The sequence below is a fragment of the Halichoerus grypus genome, chromosome 1 (genome assembly GCF_964656455.1).
Source record: "Halichoerus grypus chromosome 1, mHalGry1.hap1.1, whole genome shotgun sequence".
Classification (NCBI taxonomy): domain Eukaryota; kingdom Metazoa; phylum Chordata; class Mammalia; order Carnivora; family Phocidae; genus Halichoerus; species Halichoerus grypus.
This window is the reverse complement of record NC_135712.1, coordinates 126,516,560-126,538,565: the sequence shown is the minus strand read 5'-3', so window position 1 is coordinate 126,538,565 and position 22,006 is coordinate 126,516,560. Positions and strand designations below refer to the sequence as shown.

Genomic DNA, 22,006 nt, shown 5'->3' with positions numbered 1-22,006 from the left:
TGTGCTAGCCCTTGAAGCAGCACCTCAGAGAAATGTGTCAGGACTCAGAGGCTTCCCGAGCCCCCACTTCCAGAGTTGATTTTACATCAGTAAAACAATCTGGAGGGGTGCCTGGGTGGCTCAGTCGTTAAGCGTCTGCCTTCAGCTCAGGTCATGATCTCAGGGTCCTGGGATCGAGCCCCGCATCGGGCTCCCTGCTCGGCGGGAAGCCTGCTTCTCCCTCTCCCACTCCCCCAGCTTGTGTTCCCTTTCTCGCTGTCTCTCTCTCTCTGTCAAATAAATAAATAAAATCTTTAATTGAAAAGACAAAAAAAACAATCTGGATTTAGGTTTTTTTCCTTGTCTCATCTCTAGATCTGGATATTGAGAATGTGGCATAGGCCCTGAAACAATTTTACTTTGGGAATAAAGTTAACAGTCTGTCATCACAAGGGTTGATGACGGAGAGTACATTTGAATGTCTATAGAAAGGGTCCATAAAAGTATGAATATTGATATTTAATATTGAGTTTTCTTAAAGCTAGAGTTGGGTTACCCATAGTTGTAATATTCAATATTACATGATTTAGATAATGTTTTAGCTGTTTAAACATGTACTGGAGTTGACTTCGAGCTCTTTAGTAATTTTTGTCCTTCAAAATACATGAGGGACAAATTTTATCAAGGTGAATATATTTACAGTTAAATTATTTGTATAGGAACAATACAAGTACCAGCTCCTTTATTGAATGGTTTGCAGGAAGATATTTTAGAACTGGGATCAGTAAACTTTTTTTCCCTTTTTTGATAACAGCTTTATTGAGATATAATTGACATAGCATACAGTTCACACATGTAAAGTGAACAATTCAGTGGTTTTATTATATCCAAAGGTTGGGTAACCACTGTCAGTTTTCATCAATCCAGGGAAAAAAACTGTTCCCTTTAGAGGTCACTCCCTATTCCCCTCTTCTAGCACCTGGCAACCACTAACTTACATTCTAGATTTGTCTTTTCTGGGCAGTTCATATGAATGAAATCATACAATATGTGTTCTTCTGTGACTGGGTTCTGTCACTTAGCATGTTTTCAAGGTTATTCCATACTGTTGCGGGGCGCCTGGGTGGCTCAGTCGTTAAGTGTCTGCCTTCGGCTCAGGTCATGATCCCAGGGTCCTGGGATCGAGCCCCAAATCAGGCTCCCTGCTCAGCGGGAAGCCTGCTTCTCCCTCTCCCACTACCCCTGCTTGTGCTCCTGCTCTCGCTCTCTCTCTGTCAAATAAATATTAATAAAAAAAAAGTTATTCCATACTGTTGCAAGTATCAATACTTCATTCTTTTTATTGCCAAATAATATTCCCTTGTATAGATACACTGCATTTGCTTTTCCATTTATCAGTTGATGGGCATGGGACTTGTTCCTACTTTTTGGCTGTTCTGAATAGTGCAGCTGTGAACATTTGTGTACAAGTTTTCATGTGGATATGTATTTTATTTCTGTGAGAGTAGAATTTCTGGATCAGAGGGTACTATTTAACGTTTTGAGGAATTGTCATACTGTTTTCCCAAATGGCTGCACCATTTTACATTCCCACCAGCAGTTTCTGAGGGTTCTAATTTCTCCACAGCCTCTCTAACACTTGTTATTAGATAATCTATTTTGATTATAGCCATCCTAGTGGGTGTGAAATGGTATCTCATGGTTTTGATTTGCATTTCCTTGGTGACTAATGATGTTGAGTATCTATTCATATGCTTATTGGCCATTTGTACATTTTCTAAAAGAAAAATGTCTATTTGCATCTTTTTTTTATTCTTTAATTGGGTTATCTTTTTACTATTGAGTTGTAATTGTTTGGATACCAGTCCCTTATCCAATACATGATTTGTAAATATTTTCTCTCATTCTATGAATGTCATTCTATTTTTTTTATGGTGTCTTTTGAAGCACAAATTTTTTTTTTTTTTTTAAGATTTATTTGTGAGAGGGAGCGTGAGGGGGAGGGGCAGAGGGAGAGAGAGAGAAACCCCAAGCAGGCTCTTCACCCAACACGGAGCCTGACACAGGGCTCGATCTCATGACTCCGAGATCACAACCTGAGCCGAAACCAAGAGTCAGATGCTTAACTGACTGTGCCACCCAGGTGCCCCAGTGTACAAAATTTTTAAATTTTGATGAAGCTCAGTCTGGTTTTTTTGTTGCTGTTGTAGCTTGTGCTTTTTATCTCATATCTAAAAACCATTGCCTAATCCGAGGTTACAAAGAGCTATGCCTATGTGTCCTCCTACTAGAGTTTTATAGTTTTAGCTCTTGGATTTACATCCTAGATCCATCTGAGTTAATTTTCATACATGATGTACATGGGGGTGGGACCAGTAAACTTTTTCTATAAAGGAAAAAATATAGTAAATATTTTATCCTTTTTGGGTCATCTGATTTTTTTCACAAATACTCAGCTCTGCCATCATAACAGGAAAGCAGCCATAGACAGTAACTGCGTAAATGGTCATGGCAGTGTTTCCATAAAACTTTGTATACAAAAACAGGTGGCAGGCCAAGTTTGGCTCCTGGTGTACCAACTCCTGTTCTCGAATAACTGAGTAGCCTGGACATAACTCTGAAGAATTTGCATTATATAAATTGTTTTACTTAAATGTTTAATGATATTAGTGAGTGATCACTTCCTGTTTGAATTCTCTCATGACCAAGAAAAGTTAAATACTTCCTATTTTGTGAATGCTGTCTATTATGTAACTGACATAACTTCCTTTAGTTCATTGGCTGCTCAGGAAGTTCAGAACTAAATTTGTAGTATATCACCATCAATTATGTGAAGTTTTTGATGTTTCCTTTGTGTACTGACTTTATATTACTCTTCGTTCAAATAAGTTTTTGACTATCTGCTACATGCCAAGGGCTGAAAATACAAGCAATGAGTGAGAAAGACTAGGTCAGGGAAGCTTTCCAGAAGATAAGTCTGAGGGGCAACTGGGTGGCTCAGTCAGTTAAGCACCTGCCTTTGGCTCAAGTCATGATCTTGGGGTCCTAGGGTCAAGCCCCGCGTCGGGCTCCCTGCTCAGTGGGGAGTCTGCTTCTCCCTCTCCCTCCATCCTTCCCCCCTTGCTTGTGTTCACTCTCTCTCTCTCTTTCAAATAAATAAAATCTTAAAAAAAAAAAAAAATTTGAGTACAGGCCCAAGGGATATGAAGGAGAGAAAATCATGTGAAGACCTCAGGAGAAAACTTAACTTCCCAACCTTCATTTTCCCTTTGTCTTTAGGCCTCCAACTAATTTTCAGTGTGTGTGTGTGTGTGTGATGCATTATTTTTACTGCCCCCCCCCTCTTGTTTTAAGTAATCTCTACACCCAATATGGGGCTTGAACTCACGACTGCGAGAGCAAGAGTTGCATGTTCTATTGACTGAGCCAGCCAGGCACCCCTGTGTTACTTTTAAAGCTGCATTTTAAGTCCTTTTTGGAAAAAGGCACAGTATAATATAAAACATAGTATAGCAAAATAAATGCACTTGAAAGGCACAAAGGCACCTTGAGAAAAATTTGTTTGCAAGGGCAGGCGGCATGGGGGAGAGTTGGAGGGACAGGCCAACCAAGGGTATTCTGGGAAGAAGAAATAGTGTGTGCAAGGCATGATCTAGCAAGGTGTGCTCTGGACAGTATATGCATCAGCAATATTGAATTTCTTCAGGGGTCTTAAATTTGAAGAAGAGAGAAGAAATGAAACTGGATAGGGACATAAGAGCGGGTCATATGAGTCTTGTTAAAGTTACCTTTGCATAAACCAAGGTTGAATCTCTTCTCCCACTCCAGGCGGTTTGGATAATAGTTAAGGCCCAAATCAGCCATACCACAAATACGTCAATATTCCATCCTAGAGAAATACAAAGCACACCAAACACTGAGCTGTCCAATAGGTCTTTTTTCTTTCTCAAACCCCCTCATATAGGTCCGCATTACATTAATGAAATTTCTGCCAAGCGTTTTTATGGATGCCATGAGAGACAACCCTGAAGCTGCTGTACATATTTTTGAAGGAACTCATGAAAATCCCGAGTTGATTTGGAATGATAGCTCCAGAGATAAAGTGTCTGCAACAGTTAGAGAAATGATGCTAGAGTAAGTAAAGCATTCGGGTAAATCACCAAAAAGGACAGATGTTTTCCACATCTTCCATCACCTCTCTTAATATTTATTCTAAAGGTTAATGAAAGTGTATTTTGTGACTGATATTTGATATATTTCCCCCTCCTTTTTTTTCCCCCCAAGGCACTTTAAAAATCAGCGAGACAACCCTGATGTAAATTGGAAGGTAAAACATACTTTTATTCAGAGGAAGGAATTTTACATTTTACTGTATTTTTTGTTGATTTGTTGTTGTTTTTTAATTCCTACTGAGTCAGTTTAATGACTATTAGATATTTCGTCATTAAGACATTTAAATATTCCCCTGGAAAACAAGGTTTTAAATTTAAAAATAGGGATATTCACTTTTTAAGTAACCAATCAAAGCACCTTTTTTGAATTTTATTAAGGGAAATAAAACTTATGGTAATTATAATTTGATTATATTAATAACCATTAATGGGATTTGCATTTTTTGTGTCATGTAGGACTAATGACTAAGTGACTTGACTATGATTCTTTCTTTCTTTAAAGTTGCCTGACGATTTTGCTGTGGTGTTTGGAGAAGCAGAGGGTGAACTTGCTGTTGGAGGAGTTTTCTTGAGAATCTTTATTGCACAACCAGCATGGGTTCTAAGGAAGCCCAGAGAATTTCTTATTGCACTATTAGAAAAATTAACTGAGTTCCTGGAGAAGAACAATCCACATGTAAGCTTCAGCCAGCAGCAAAACATTTCAAATAGTTTGCTAAATATACTGATGGTGTTTCTGTTAAAACACCATCCTCATTGACCATACATTAAGAATTGGCTACCTCTTTCAATATAGCGGCCACATTTAAATTCAAATATACGTATACATCTTTTTTGGGGCATTTCGAAAGTGAAACTCGTTAGCAAAAGAGTTATTTCTGAACCAAAGTTGGAGATGTCTATTTACAGAACGCTATTTCTAACAACTACAGAGGCTCTAAAAGAAGGTTTTTGCCACCCCATTTCCAATGACTACATAATTTTAAGGAGAAACCTAAATGTTCAGTGTTCCCCTGGAAGTGTGTTCTTCACTCAGCTTTCCATATATGACTGGGATGACCCTCATGAAAAAAGTTGACAGGAGAGTAGTAACTATATGAGTGAACCTAGAACCTGTGTTCAAAGCCAAAAGCTACTAGGGAAGCAGGAGTGAGAAAGTAGCCTTGGTCTTCATTTGCTGAGTCAGAAATCCTGGTAGTATATAAGGTTTTGTTATTTAAACCTTTAGATTAAAAATAATTGAGGTACGTGACTGTTGTTATATTAAACAGGCTGGCTATGGGGGAAGGTGATAAAGAGCCCAGGCTGTGTTATTAGATGGTCCTGGACCCCAGCACCAGCTCCAGAACTGACTAACTCTGACCTTGAGCACTACTTCGTGGCTCTGCCTCATTTATAGATGGATCACAGCTCCTGTCCCTAAGGCTGAGGTTTTAATGAGTTTTGATCTATAGAGGGTCCTTAGCATAATGTCTGGCACATGTCAGGTACCTAGAAATTACTGGTTACTATCATTAGCTTAGCAGAACTTCAGAAAAAAAATTATTAGTTTACCAGATATTTGCATGTGTCACTTTCCCCCCATCATGTTTTCTCTTTACTAGGATTTTTACTATATACATAGTTTCCTTAAAAAAAATGAAATGATCAAAAAGCAGAAACTTAGGGGAAAAAAAACCCCCACAATATTTCCTCATATCACCGTTCTTTGTGGGCTCATTCCAATTTCCACGTTCATTTAAGATGCTGTGGTTGTGTATGTCTGCATATAATGGTATAAGTTACGGGTCTTTGCCATCCACAACGGAAAGTGCCTTATGGCAGCCAGACCTGTTCAGTAGGATTTTTAATACAACTGGGAAACACATTTCATGATTTCTGCATTCTCCTGAACTAGTGATGTTCCCTGATACTCATGTTTCTATAACATTGACTAAAACTTTCTAGTAATATCTTTTGGGAGATGATCTCTTAAACCTGCAACAGAAATGAGATATGACATGGCCCAATGAGAGGCTGCTTAGATTAGGACATGACATTCTTAAAGTCCTTGGAATTCATGCCTTTTTTCAAGATGGGAAGTTTGTTGTTTTCTTAGGATTTGTGAATCAATTTTCAAAAATCAGCGCTTAGAATTTATAGATCTCTAGGATAGAATATCAAATAATTTCCAGGGATGTTTAGGACTTACTTTGTCAGTATTTTATAGTTAGTTGGTTTGTTTTACACCCTCCAGGGAGAAACTCTGGAAACTTTGACAATGGCCACAGTATGTCTCTTCAATGCACAGCCTCAGCTGGCTGACCAGGTCCCACCATTGGGCCACCTCCCCAAAGTGATCCAAGCAATGAATCATAGGAACAATGCCATTCCTAAGAGTGCCATCCGCGTTATCCATGCCCTGTCTGAAAATGAGGTATTTATGAATGCATTTAGTAGCTTATAATTCTGGAATTTATTTATGCTCCCCTCTTCCTGATTAATGCACATTGCAGTATAAATCCCCTCCCTACCATGTGCCTTTCTGCATATGAACCAACAGTATTGTAACAACTCTTAAACTAGTTCAAATGATATAATTAATAGGAGACTGAATTTGAATTCATTATTAAACTTGAGCTGAATGGAGGTTTTTCATATATTTTTTGTATTGTGCTGAATGAAATACTGCTGTTCTACAAATAACGTTCTTTTTTTTTGTGGGGGGGGCACTTAGCTGTGTGTTCGAGCCATGGCATCTTTAGATACCATTGGCCCACTGATGAATGGAATGAAAAAGCGACCAGATACTGTCGGTCTAGCCTGTGAAGCAATTAATCGAATGTTTCAGAAGGAGCAGAGTGAATTAGTGGCACAAGTAAGTGACTTTCTAGATTCAGTACTATTTTAGGAAAACAAACATGCCAAGTGAATAGATTTAGCACTGATTTGGTTTCTCTGACTTAGGTTTAATAGGGAGATAACTTGTGGGTTTGTGCATGCATGATTTTATATTTTATACACACATACACAGGCACATACATATATATGTGTATATGTTATATATACACACATATACGTACATTCATACACACACTGATAAAGGTGGACCAACTGTCAAAAATCTTACCAACTTCAGGGCGCCTGGGTGGTTCAGTCGGTTAAGCGTCCAACTCATGATTTTGGCTCAGGTCATGATCTCAGGGTGGTGAGACTGAACCCCGTGTCGGGCTTTGTGCTGAGTGTGGAGCCTGCTTGAGATCTCTGTCTCCCTCTCTCCCTCTGCCTCTCCCAGCCCTCTTGTTCCTGTGCTCTCTTTCAAAAAAAATAATAATTTCAAAGTACTTTTGTGATGTTTAAATTTTAAATTTTGGTTTTCTGCTAAGCATTTATTCTTAGCTTGCTTTGTAAAATTCACTTCCTGCTCTTTGGAAAGACTCACTCTGTTTATTGATGCCTTCATTTCTTAAGTCATGTTTAAGAAATATGCCAAGATACTGTCTTTTTCAAAGAGACTACCCTCCCACCTAATGTAAATAGGACTTGGTGGATACCAATGTAGAGTAGACAGACCCTAAAGGAACAAAAACCATTGCAAAAGTGATCTTTCTAAAATACAACTCTTAAATATAACTGGGTCACTGTTCATCTTAAAAACTTTTCATTGGTTTCCCATTACCGCCAGATGACAAAGTGACAGTTGACATCCTTAGCCTCAGTACAAGGCCCTGCATCTTTATATCTGGCCCTCCAATTCTCCTGGCCCCTGTTCCTCTCCCATTCTCTATCCCCACCCACCACTTGCCCCTCATTTAGGCAGGTTAGAAGTACTGGGTACCTCTCAAAGAAGTAACCGGATGCTCTGAAGTTCAAACTTAAAATTGGCTTGGAGGGGGTTGTTGCATTGGAAAGAACTTGAGCTAGTACTACCACTTGATGGCCCTGTGACCTCAGGCATGACACATAAACTTAACAACATTCAGATTCCTCATCTGTGGAATAGTTCTGATTCCTCACGGGCTTGTTAGGAGAATGGTATCTATAAAGGGAGGTACACTCACTAAATGTTAGTTACTTCCACCTCTTCCCTTTGAGCTTCAGGGTGGGTAGTGAAAATTGTGTGATACCTGAGTATTATCTAACTTTTATTAGGCTGATGGGAAATGTGTGGTGAATGCAAAGGTTGATGTTTTAAGAAGACATGAAAAAAAATACTAAGATACTTCAAATTTTGTGCCCATTTGTGTGGTTGTGATTAGAAGCAGCAGCCCAGTATAGTGGCTAAAGGTCATGTTCAGCACTTTGTGGGCCTACATACAGATTCCATCACTGTCTGTGACTATCAGGTTTTACCCTCTAGGTGATGATTTTTCCATCAGTAGTAACCATAGTGCCTGTGTCATTACATGTTGTGGGGATTAAGTAAAATGATCAGTCTGCAGCATTTAGAACAGTTGAATGGCATGGAATAAAATCCCATTAAGTAAGAGTGTCATTATCATTAGATCTATAAAAGAAATCTTTATCTGCATTAAAATGAAAGAAAGGAGTTTGTCTTCTTCCAGGTATGGTTCTGGGGTGAAATTGTTTCTTCAGTGAATTTTTTTCAGCATATTTATATATGCTTAATATTTTCTTTTAGGCCCTGAAAGTAGATTTGGTCCCATACCTCTTAAAATTACTCGAAGGCATTGGCCTTGAAAATCTCGACAGCCCAGCAGCCACTAAGGCTCAGATTGTTAAAGCTCTCAAGGCCATGACTCGAAGCCTGCAGCATGGAGAACAGGTGAGTCTGCACAGGGCTGACTTCAATTTGCTGGGTACAGTGGGGTAGTCGCCGAGCCAAGGGTCTTGGCCATGGATGATCTTTGCACCTCTCCTCATAGACTCAAATAGTCACTTAGCAGGGGGGGGGGGGGTCTTTTTTTGAATACTGATAGCATGTTGTACATTTCAAGAAGAAAAATGCTGGAATTCTTCAGCATAGAAGAATATTGAGCATTTAGTGCTGGTTAAGGTTAATGTTTAGTTCTAGGATTTATTGCTGGGTAGTGATAACCACATTCATTAATCCCTTAATGCCATTTCCGAATGCCATTTTAGTTTTATCCTCTTTCTTTGTTAATACTGTGTCAGTCGCATGCATATGCTGACTTCCAGCTGGCCCAGTAATTTAATTTTCCTCTTTGGCTTCATTCTTACTGTTGCTTCTGAGGAGTTCCTCATTCAGTGTTATCATCCAGCATTATCTACTAATGCTCTCTTGCTCTGTTTTTTTTTTAAATTCAGGTGAAATTTACACAACATGAGATTAACCATTTTAAAGTGAACAATTAATTTGTGTTTTGCGTATTAACAGTGTTGTGCCACCACCACCCTATCTAGTTCTAAAACGTTTTATCACCCCAAAAGGAACCTCTATACCCATTAAGCAGTTCCTCCCCATTTCTCCCTCCCCCCAGCCTCTGGCGAGCACCACTTTGTTTCCTGTGAATTCACCTATTCTGGATATTTCGTATAAATGGAACCATATAGTATATGACCTTTTGTGTCTGGTGTCTGTCATTTAGCATGTTTTCAAGGTTCATCATGTTAATAGCATGTATCAATGCTTCATTCCTTTTTATGGCTGAAATATTCCTATATGTATATGCCACAATTCGTTTATCCATTCATCTGGTGATAGACATTTGGTGTTTTTTTTTTTTTAAGATTTTATTTATTTGTCAGAGAGCGAGAGCATAGGCATGGGGGAACGGCAGGCAGAGGGAGAGGGAGAAGCAGGCTCCCTGCTGAGCAAGGAACCCAATGTGGGGCTCGATCCCAGGACCCTGGGATCATGACCTGAGCTGAAGGCAGACGCTTAACGACTGAGCCACCCAGGCGCCCCAGACATTTGGACTGTTACTCCCTACTAATGTTCTTTCATAGGTTTTAAATTGTCTTTTAGTGATTCCACTGTGTTTGTGTAGAGTCTCACTAAAGAAACATTTGTTATGCCATTGTCCATTCTATCCGTATCACCATTTGAACATTTTAAAATAATATTAAAGAAGAGAGGCCACATATCTTGCTCCAGTCATCAGCTATATGTTTAGAAGTATTTGGGGTTTTTTTCCTGTGGGCGTTCTGAACTTGCCAAGCAGAGGCACTCCTGCGTACCACGTACAGGCAGCTGTCTTACCCTCGACCTGCCTCAGGATTTCTGTGATGAAATTAGCCAAGTAACCCTGACACCCATCTTCCAGTCTCAAGGGGAGGAAACAGGTGTGATAATTTTCAAAATAGCAGCTCCTCCACCACCTTCACAAGTAATTACTTCCAGTGGTGCCTCCAAGCTCGAGACGGAGTCTCTTGGACTCGCATGGCCCTGTGTGTCTCTCTACTCTGTTGCCTGCCACCAGATTATCTGGCGCTGTCTGTCTCCCCCACTAGGACTAGGCTATAAGCACTTCAGAGACAGGCTGTCTTTCTCCTTTTTGTGTCCATTGTGCCTCCACATAAGGAGGGAGGTACCCAATAAATATTTGGTCTGAATGTTAATATGCAAAAGACAGCCTCTGAGTTTTTTAATATGTATCACACAGAAATACGTCCTTCATCTTAGTCCATTACACTCTACACACACATTTTATACTCATATATATACATACATACATCACAGATCAGTATTTACCCATTTTACATGTGATACTCTGGTGCTTTCTGTATTAAACTGTTAACCTCAAGCATGCTGATCACAATCCTCTTAATCAATTTCATAAACTTCTAACAGGTCACAACCCATAATTTGAAAGACTGCTTTAAGTTTTAGTTTGAGTTTGTAGCATCTTCTCCCCAGACCCCTTCCTTGGGAATACTTCATGAGCTCATGACACACTCTCAGCCAGTTTTTAGTATCACAAGAAAATCTTCCTGCCCAACTTACAAACAAGCCAGTAAATTATAGGTTCAAATACCCGCGTCCAACTCTAGAGGGAAGCTTGACTTCTTAGGGACTTCTTTGGGTCTGGTTTAAGGAGATGTGCCTCTCTCAGTACCTGGTATGGGGTGATGAATGCTAGGTCTCGCTCCATCTTTGGATCTTTCCTCAGCTGACCTTCTTCCTTTTGTCTTGGAAGTTTGCTTTTTCTCTTTAGTTCTATTTTCCAATACCCAGTCCTTATTAATTTGTGCTCAAAGAGTTTGCTTTACTTCCCTAGGTGAATGAAATCTTGTCTCGTTCTTCAGTCTGGAGTGCCTTCAAAGATCAGAAACATGATTTGTTTATTTCTGAGTCACAAACAGCAGGATACCTCACAGGTAAACCGCACCTAATTGGTTACTCTAAGACATAGGGGCAGAGCCACTTGAACTTTCCTTTTATCCTGACTAGACTGAATATAGCACTTAGAGTTTCTTCCTAGGCTGCTAGCCACCTGTCTTGGGGATGCTGCGGGCATGCGGTGGACCTCTGGGGTTAGCCCTGGACAGATGTCAACTGCTGTTGTGTTGAATGTGTGCTGACTGAAACGTGGACCTTGGTCAGTTGTAACCCAATTAATTCATGGTGTCATAGGTTACATTTGGAGCATGATATTAAAATGTTTATCTTGAGCATGTAAAAAGTATAGAGAAATATCTACTCACAAGTATCAGTATCAGAAACATGGTAGCATCGTTCCATTTCTGCCAGAGTAACAGTTTGAAACTCCAAATATGTACATTCATCTGTGAAATATTTTCCTTCTAAGTTTCTAGTGATGATCCTGTAGTTTTACAAAATATTTACAGTTTGTCCTCTCAAGGGAAGAAATATGTGGGTACCATAAAGGAAAAGACATTTTATTGTGTAAGGATCAAAAGATCATAACATTTTTGAAGTTCAGGACATTTGTCCATTTGACACACTAATTGCATAACAATTTTGGAATATTTGTTTTCATACTGGCTTCTGTTTAAAAAGAAAATCATACCATTTTATTGCTATATCCGAAGATGAAATATAGTCTCTGGTATAAAAGTTTTCAGTTTGAAATTAACCTTAAGAATAATAGGTGGTTTTTGCTATCTGCTTGTGTATAGTGTGTATATATATATATATATATATATAAAGTCAGCTCTGCATCCTCCTCTAACCAGAGAGGATGTGGGTACCAACTGAGAGGAAAAAAAATAGTACCCACTGGTTTGCATGCCAGTGTGATTGTTTTAGTAATCCTGATCACTAGTATAGAAGTTTATAAATCAGGAAGACTAAATCTTGAGTATTTAAAAATGGCAACTTTTAACATAACAATAAAAAAATTAAAAAAAATAAATAAATAAAAAAAAATAAAAATGGCAACTTTAGAAAACATTTTGCTTGTTTTTAATTTTAGTCTCAATTGTGACACTACTGCTTTTTTCTTCACTATGACCACTTTCATTTGAATCCACTAAAATGTATAAGCAGAGCCCTAACATTTATAAACACACGGTGCTTTGATTGCCAGCCCTGGGTGTACATGAGTGAAGAGCAGTGTCGTAGGTCTCACTTCTAACTTTTCCATTCCCTGTCCTGTGATTTCTATGGAGAGAAATACCTAGAAAATAGTCTTTATCTCCTATCTCTCTTTCAAATTTGAAGTAAAGTTGTAGCTTCTAAGTAAGAGTATGTTCTCTAACAGGCACACTAAAAACTTTATCTCTTTAGACTCTTTTCCCAGAAGTTTACATAATACCACCTCTTTGTGGCATTACATTCATTACTTTGTATCTAAGGATGTTGTGACCGGAAAATCTGCCTTATTTTTTTTCCAGCTAAAAATAACTACTCATTTAAAGTTTGGCCCTGAAGAATAATAAGATGTAGATTATAAGCTTCCCTACAGGGAGACCTCTTTTTTTTTTTTTTTTTTTTAAGATTTTATTTATTTATTTGACAGAGAGGTAAAGAGCACAAGTAGGCAGAGCAGCAGGCAGAGGGAGAGGGAGAAGCAGGCTCCCACTGAGCAGGGAGCCCGATGCGGCGCTCGATCCCAGGACCCTGGGATCATGACCTGAGCCGAAGGCAGACAATTAACCGACTAAGCCACCCAGGCGCCCCTGGGGAGACCTCTTCTAATTTGTTGTGATCTCCGTTGTACTTAGTGTTCATTGACTTGACTTAATAGAGTAAAAGACTTGAGATGGTACTTGACTTACTAACAGGATGTGGGCCAAAAGGTCTGCGGTTAGAATACGGAAGAGATAGGGATTTATCTTCAGGGACCTAGGTTTCCTTTAGAAATCTTTTGATCCTCACCCCATCAAATTTGCTAAAACTAGAGAAAAAAAGTACAGGGATTAAAAAGATTCCTATCTGTGCCTTTCCTTCTATTTGGATCCCTGGGGTGGCTTCTGAGTAAGGTGTGAGAAGAGCTATGATGAGCTGTATGGAGGTAAGAGGATTGGGGAGGAAGAAAAACTGGGGTCACAAATTTTTTCACATCCTCCTTTGGGCCCACTCAAGGGGCAGCAGGTTCTGTATAAAGCCGGTCAAAGGGGCAATGGTACAAATCCCAACTCGGAAATGGACTGGTGTTCCTGTGGCCATTCCGAAGGCCCTCCTGAAGCCTGCCATCCACACGGGACAGTCTGGAATAGCTCTGAACTGTGTTGGCCCCCAAATTGTCCCAATTCTTAGCACATCACCAATCTGGGATATTGTTTTGGAGAGATGTTTGAAAAAAATTTTCCCATCAGTTCTAGACTTTTTTGAAAGGACTGTTTAAAGAGTCAGAGCACTACCACTTGAATTGTTGTCTACTCATTGTTTAGATTACCAAATGTTTTCTTCCTGTGTTTGAGCTTTTCCATGGGTGCTTTGTATTGTGTGTCATGTGTTTGCTAAAGGGACAAGTTCTTTTAATAATGGTAAAATCGCGTGTATAACTCCGTGGAATGTATACAGTGGTGTGTTGAGTTGGAACTTTAATTGATTAGGATTTACCCCACCCTACCCTCGGTCTTGAGAGGATTCTCATGGTGGCCAGCCCCTCTCTAATCAGTGTGCAAATGAAGTAAGGCACTATGAGAACACACTTCACTAGCCCTTTTTCTAAAATACCTGTGGGTGAGTTTGGCAAGTAAGTGGATTTTGTGCAGGAGATGGGAAAAGATAAACGAAAGTTAATGACTATTTCAAAGTAGGATAAGAAGAAAAAAAATCATTTATGAATGATTTTTCTTCACCCTGGCTGCTGAGCAGATACCATTCAGTCACACGCTCAGGATTGGGGTTATAAATAAAGTGTCCTAGGCAGGATTACTCATTGTTGATGAATTGAGATGAGACCGCCTGGTTCCATAGGCTCTCTAGCCTGGCATACTTATTTTGTTTTATGATTAACACTTAATCTGAAAGTGTCTCAGTGAGATTTTACCCATGATGCAGAAAAGCTGTGGTTGCTTGTGGGCCCTGTTACTTAGCTATTTGTTAGGTTCTAGAAGAGCTGGGTACTGACAAGCTCAAGGCCCTATAAAAATAATTTTAGTAGTGAAAATCCTCAATTTACCTCACTCATAAAATCAGAATAGGGAAGGAAGGAACAACAGGGAAAGGAAGAGAAGCAGACCAAGGTAAACATGCTTGTAGAAGTCGGAAATGAAGATGAAGAACTTTGTATACATACACAAGACATGTACACACATATATTTAATTGGAATTGGAGTTGAAGAGCTTTATACATACACACACACAGCTGTATATATTTATATTATATTTAATTAGAGGCATGTGGAATAGTTCACTTGGCTTCCTAAGGTCATTAAAGGGAGAGAGGGTGCAGTTCTTGGGTCTCTCCTCAAACCAGTCTGTCAGTTCTTTACAGAGTCGGGGTTTTTTTTTTTTTACCTTGTGTTCTTCTTTTTACACCTGTCCCAAGACTACACAGTGTGAGCGATGTTAGGAAAGATTCCCTAAGGTCGTCAGTTTATCATAGGTCACTGACTGCTAAGGCAGAGCTTCCTCCTTGTTATTTCCCTGCTGAGAAGCCCATGTTCATTTTTACCAAAGCCCATGCTCTTTCCACTACTCCGTAACTGCAGCCAGTTCCATTTTGTGGGATTCTTCGTTAATTGTCCATCTTTTCTTGTTCTTAAGTCTAGCAGCCTGGCACAATGTTGCCGCCTGCCGCATTTCTGGCAGCCCCTACTCTGTCCTCCCATCTTTCTCTGGAGAACACAACTGCTCTGTCCCATCCTAATGACTAGACTGTACCTTCTGGCCCCTGGAAACCAGACGTGGTCTAAAGGAGAGGGCAGAGGTGTGAGGGAAAGAGCATTTCAGACTTTATGTACAGAAATGTCCAGGAATTGGTTTGCCCTTCCTAAAGCAGCAAATGGTGGGGCTAGAATTTGGTTTCTTGTGGATGATCCTTCTAGGCCCATCATTTCACAATTTAATTTTAGCCCAGAGGTTCCCAAACTTTCTCAATTCATGGTGCCCTTAATATCTTTGTGATTTTTTTTTTTTCAATCTACCCTTAGGCCAAAAGAAATAACCCAACGGTTAAGTTTAAGTATTAGGTCCAAACAACTTGGAAGTGGTTGTGTGATGTCCAATAAATGTTGCTGTGTTTCTCTCCAATTTAAAATATCTAGCAGCACCCCTGTGAATTTGTCCCAGGGTGCCTCAGCACACAGTTTGAGAACAGTAGCCTTAGTCTATTTTCTATGTAGCATTCATGATTTGGTCTCGTAATCTACTCATTTGACATGAACCAAGTTGAGTCCACAGTTGGAAGTGCTTGGGAACTTTACCGATCCAGGGTGTTTGGGGCTCTATTCTTCAGGCTTCTATCTTTGGTGAGACCTACGTAATAGTTCTGTGGTAATCTTGCTGCTGCCTAAGGTTCAAAGAGTGATAGGTCAGTGCGAAGTGACGGTAACAGTGGGCGCTGTAGCTCTGCACTGCCCCGTTAGAGGGGGTGGGTTGCCCCAGTGGTCTTCTCCTGGGCAGTCTGGGGACGGCCTGGCACCCTGATGGGCAGGAGGCAGGAGGTGACAGATGTGGGCCTTACAGTTTCTTAAAAAGGGAAAATCCCTTTTCCACATTTTATTAGTTCAGGGTTCCGAGTGCCTCGGCCCTCTGGTTGGCATGTGACAGCTGACGCAGGCTGAATTGTCTCTGGCTGTGTAATCACATGCTAGATGCAGTGTTTGCTCAGGGATTCCACATCCTCGGTACAAGTGCTTGTAAGGTGAACAAGATGAATCTGAATTGTGCCCCTGTTGTCCTGCATTAGTCCCTGTTATGCCTTAGCCTTCATCAAACTGCTCTGCTGTTTGCACTTCCTTTTAACTTCCCTTGCTGCTTATATTTCTTTTTTCCCCTCAGGTATCTCTCCTTCCCTTCTAACTGGCAGCAGCCCCCTTCACCTCAGGAGCGGGCTTTAGATCCGCTCTGCCAGGCAGCTTGCTAACTTCTGTGTAGCTCTCTGAAGCAGGTAGAGAACCATTTTGCTAAATGCATGCCGCTTCCACTGCCTTTCTAGTTCTAACCCTCTGATGTTCCTTAGCCGTTTGCCTTATTTCCTACGGTTTCAGCTAAAAGTATTGCTCAGTTGGTGGTATTACGCTACAATGTCTCTCGCAAGTACTCTGTACGGTTTGTGCAGTGCTTCTGGGATGTAATTGTCTCTGCAATGTTTAAGATAAACTGGAGGGCTAAAGCCATTATAGAGAATGCTCATAGGACACATCTTGATAAATGCTGGCATACGTAGCATTTCCATGCACTGGAGATGGTTAGAATCAAGGAAGACCTAGAAAACAAAAATACTGATATCTTTTCCCCTAGCATTATTATTTTGACCTATGACAGATGTCCAGAGCTTTCCTTTTTTTAGAGATGTTGGTGTAGCAGCCCTGTTCATTTGGTGTTACTTGTTATGATAGCATTTCTTTGCACCAAATGAAAGTTGGTTACCTTGAATGTTGACAAAGTGTTTTTCTTGGGCATTTCATCAAGTATAACTTTTGGATGGGCTGACTGAGTATAGAGTTTCTTTCCTCTACTTGTTCCCCCGCCTTTTTTATTTCTTTCCCATTTGACATAGCTATCCTTTAGTGCCCAGGATTTTTTGAAACATTAAAGTCCCAGAATTGAGAAGGGACAGTTTCCCCTGTTTCCACACCAGTGTGACTGTCCAGCCTCAGTTTTGAAATAATTTTTAACTTTGTCATCTAGTAAAGCCATACCTTGCAAATGGCCCTGTGTAGCTGTGAGTTAAGATGTGATAAGGTCCTTGACTAGCTTCTGACGTTTTTAGAAAGGTCCATGTTTTCCCGTGGCTCTGCTCTCTAGAAGGTGTGTGTTTTCCTTTCTCTCTTGCAGGACCTGGAGTTGCCGGCTACCTTACTGCAGGGACATCCTCGTCAGTCATGTCTAACCTGCCGCCTCCCGTAGACCACGAGGCAGGCGACCTTGGCTATCAGACTTGACACATTTGTGAGAGACAGTAAATGCTGAAAGGCCAGTGCCCGGTCCACATTCCTCCAGCTGATACGTTGAAGCAAACTCTTACTGCCTTTCTCCTGGTTTCATGACAGTATTATTCCTTTTTCTATACAAATATTTTTATTTAGGAAAAAAAGTCAGTGATTCTAATTGTATCACATTGTGAGAAAGCACTCTGTGGATCAACCTAAGTGGGTACACAAGAATTTTTTTTTCTTGATGTATGTAAGCACATTCTGTTTCTTTATATCTGTTTACAAGACTGTGAATCAAGACAAAACTTTCTTCCTAGTTTTTATAATGTTTTTTTGAACTAGTGTGACTCTGGGGTTGAACTGCAATCTACAGAAATTGGACTAAAAGTCACTTATCCCCGGAAAAGGGTCTTTTCCTCTCCTGCATCGAGTCCACATGGCTGTCCTCCTCCACCGTCAGACACTATTAGGTTTTGTCCTTGCGCCTGTTCCCTGGTACCCTCTCCTCAATCATTAACCTTCTGAGAGCTCACAGTACACGTCGGTATGTATAACTGGCTTTACCAAATTGAATGAAAAAGGAGCTTGTGCAAAAAAATTTAAAAATTTAAAAACGGATGTCAAGATGTTATGTAAGAGATTAGTGTAATTGTGAAATGTTCTATACATTATCAGATATATAAAGCTTTCTATATTGAATGTACATTATACAGATCATTCATATGTGTACATAAAATTTTAAAAATAAAGGGAATTGACTGCTTTGTTAATGAGATATATTTGTTCTAATTTAATTTTTCCCATGGAAGACCTCCTATCTGTTCCTAAGACAGATTTGGTAGTAGGAATAAACACAGACTTCCCTTACATTCACTGCTCCTTGTACAGACAACTGCATTGACACATCTGATCATTCCTAACGTCCTTTGTTAATATTTCAGCCACATCTTAATTTCCAGAAACATAGCATTTCATTTATTTTCTCTTAAGTAATTCAGGAGTGGGCCAGCCAATATATTAATACTCTAATGTGTGAGACACATTAATTCCAGTATTTTTAAGAGGAGGGAAATTTAGAGTGAGAACAGATTTTAAATAACACAGATCTCAACATGTAGGTCTCCTAGTATGATCACAAACTGCAAGAAAATATAAACATGTAAAGAATACAAACATTTCTTAAAGAATGAGGAAATACCCAAACCTTCACATTGCCTTTGAAAGCAAGAACCAAGTTTATTCCACAGTTGATGTGTAAACAGAGCTAGAATGGAATGGAATCACTAATTCAGAATTTTGCATCATCTCTCAAAGATTTTGGAATAATATGCCCGTGTAAGTATTTTAATATATAACTGCTTTTACTTTCCAGATGATACTTGTCCTAAAAATATGTTCATTAAAAGAGATTATAACAGCTAATTTAGGAGTAGGTGTTTTAGGAGAGTGCAAATCAATATACTTCCTTTAAATACTATGAGGACATAAATATTGTATTTATGATATTTAAAAGGCTGTTTAATCTACAATCATTGATACTTGAATAACAGTAATAGCTCATCTTTATTGAACATTGCCTGGATGCCAAACATCGTATAAACTTATACATACATAGCCTCATTTAATCCTCAGAGCAAGCCTATGGGCTTGATACTGATAAAATTTTCATCTTCTAGGTGAAGAACATGGGCTCAGAGAGGCAAAGCAACTTAGCAAAAGTCACACAGTAAGTAACAGGGTAAGAAATCCAAACTACTTAGACCTGACACCAAAGTCTGTGTTCTGAGCCATGATCACAGCAGCAGTCTCCAGCAGGTATATGTAACTAGGAAAACTGAGGGGGTTTTTGTTTTGTTTTTAAATATTTTATATTGTAAACCAAAACAGATACAGAAAATCTCACTGAACAAGTTAGTTTAATGAATCATTATATAAGGCAAATCACCCTTGAAACTACCATCTAGGTCAAGAACTTTGTCAGTCTTTCCAGAAGCCCCTTCATGTGCACCCATCAAAATCACAGCCCCTCCTAACAAAAGTGACCACTTGTCCGACACTCCCTTGTGTTTCTTTGTAGTTTATCACCCATGCGTATATCCCTAAACGTTTGGTCTTGCACTTTTTCTTCTTTAAATATGTTTTGGGTCTTTTTTAATCTTGTGGCTCCCCTTCCATCCCCTTTTCCCCCATAACTTTGTTGAAGGCCCCAAGGCCATTTTTTGTTTTTTCCCAGAGTTTGGAAGTTACTGATCACACACTCCTGGTGCAATTCAACTTAATCCTCTGTCCTTTACATCCAGGAGCTTGATCAGAGTCAGGTTCCATCCCTTTGGCAAGACTAGAGGGGTGTTGGGTTCTTTTGTTTAGAAGTACATTATGTCTGTAGGTCATGTGATATTGACAATAATGGAAGCTCAGTGTGACTAGATCCATTTGTACGTCAGGAGCTACCAAATGCTGCTATTCTGAGGCCCTTTCTTAGTAACTGGAATATTTTTATAAGAAATGCTTCCTGCAAAAAAAGAAAGAAAAAATGTTAAGCAGGACTACATCAAACTAAAGTTTCTGCACAACAAAGGAAATCATCACCTACTGAATGGTAGAAAATACTTGTAAATCATATCCAATAAGGGGTTAATATCCAAAATCTGTAAAGAACTCAATAGCAAAAAATCTGATTGAAAAATGGGCAGAGGATCTATATAGACATTTCCAAAGAAGACATATAGATGGCCAACTGGCACATGAAAAAATGTTCGACATCATTAATTATCAGGGAAATGCAAGTCAAAACCACGAGGTACCACCTCACACCTGTTAAAATGGCTAGTATCAAAAAGGCAAATAACAAATGTTGGAGAGGATGTGGAGGGAAGGGAACCCTCGTGCACTGTTGGGAATGCAAACTGGTGCAGTCACTGTGGAAAACAATATGGAGGTTCCTCAAAAAATTAAAAACAGAACTACCATATGACCCAGCTATTCTACTTCCGGGTCTCTATCTGAAGAAACAAAAACACTAATTGGGAAAGATATATGCACCACCTGTGTTCTTTGCAGTGTTATTTACAATAGCCAAGATATGAGAACAACCTAAGTGTCCATCAGTGGATGAATTTGGATAAAGAAGATGTGAAATATATATATATTCAGGGGAGAAGGCGTTCGGGGGTAGGCAAAATGGGTGAAGGGTGTCAATTGTATAGTGATGGGCGGTAACTAGACTTACTGTGGTGATCACTGTAGTTTCTACAAACACTGAACTGTTATGTCGTATAACTGAAACTAATATAATGTAATATACCAATTTTACCTCAATAAAAGAAAGAAAAAAGGAAATGCGTGCTTTTATCTGCTGTTTGTTACCCAGTGGCACATTTCGTATGGGAAAGGCAGGAGGAAGGCTTAATTCATTTCCTTATCAACTTTCAAAATAATTAATTTACTCCCTGTCCTCTTCTGAAGGTGACCAATTTACTTTCTTACTAGTACCATTATTGTCGTATTTTTCAGTATCATAGATTTAAACATTTGCTGTGTTTCACTCCTTTGTGCTTATAGGCGTACCTTGTTTTGTTGCACTTGCTTTATTGTGCTTCACAGATACTGCATTTTTTTTTTTGACAAATTGAAGGTTTTGACAACCCCGTGTCAAGCAGGTCTCGGCACCATTTTTCCAACAGCATTTGCTCGCTTCATGTCTCTGTGTCACGTTATGGTAATTATTGCAATATTTTAAGTTTTTTTATTATTACTATATTTCTTTGTATCTATGATCACTCATCTTTGATGTTGCTATTGGAATTATTTGGGGGAATCACAAACCATGCCTGTGTAAGACCGTGAACTTAATAAATGTATGTGTTCTGGCTGTTCCGCTCACTGGCTGTTCCCCAGTCTCTCCTCGGGCTTCCCTGTTCCCTGAGACACAACAATATTGAGATTAGGCCAATTAATAACCCACAATGACCACAAAGTGTTCAAGTGAAAGAAGAGTTGCACATCTCTGACTTTCAATTAAAAGCTAGAAATGATTAAGCTGACTGAGGAAGGCATGACAAAATCTGAGGTGGGTGGAAAGTTAGGCCTCTTGGACCACACAGCCAAATTGTGAATGCAAAGGAGAATTCTTGAGGGAAATTAGTGAACACATGAATGCTAAGAGTGAAACAGCCTTATTGCTGATATAGAGAAAGTGTTAGTGGTCTCAACAGAAGATCAAACCAGCCACAATATTTCCTTAAGCCAAAGCCTAATCCAGAACAAGACCCTAATTCTTCAATTCTATGAGGACTGAGAGATGAGGAAGCTGCAGGAGGAAAAGTTTGAAGCCAGCAGAGGTGGGTTCATGAGGTTTAAGGGAAGAAGCCGTCTCCATAACATCAAAGTGCAAGGAAGCAGCAGGTGCTGATGGAGAAGCTCCAGCAAGTGATCCAGAA

The 22,006-nt window shown here is 39.5% G+C and overlaps 1 protein-coding gene across 3 annotated transcripts in view; it reads left to right on the top strand.

Annotated features, from left to right (window-relative positions):
* DNAJC13 (DnaJ heat shock protein family (Hsp40) member C13) overlaps nt 1-18,342 on the top strand; it is a 118,557-nt gene extending 100,215 nt beyond the window's left edge. For 2 of the 3 annotated variants that reach the window (XM_078071748.1, XM_078071745.1), the window contains 8 exons: nt 3,944-4,113; nt 4,264-4,306; nt 4,654-4,827; nt 6,388-6,567; nt 6,868-7,008; nt 8,773-8,916; nt 11,333-11,432; nt 17,470-18,342. In XM_078071748.1, the coding sequence (XP_077927874.1) occupies nt 3,944-4,113; nt 4,264-4,306; nt 4,654-4,827; nt 6,388-6,567; nt 6,868-7,008; nt 8,773-8,916; nt 11,333-11,432; nt 17,470-17,576 (1,059 nt within the window). In that variant the 3' untranslated portion in view covers nt 17,577-18,342. Of the gene's footprint in view, nt 1-3,943; nt 4,114-4,263; nt 4,307-4,653; nt 4,828-6,387; nt 6,568-6,867; nt 7,009-8,772; nt 8,917-11,332; nt 11,433-16,470; nt 16,580-17,469 lie in introns of all 3 variants that reach the window. The other variant, XR_013447598.1, reaches the window with a different exon arrangement.
* The last annotated feature ends 3,664 nt before the right edge of the window (nt 18,343-22,006 follow it).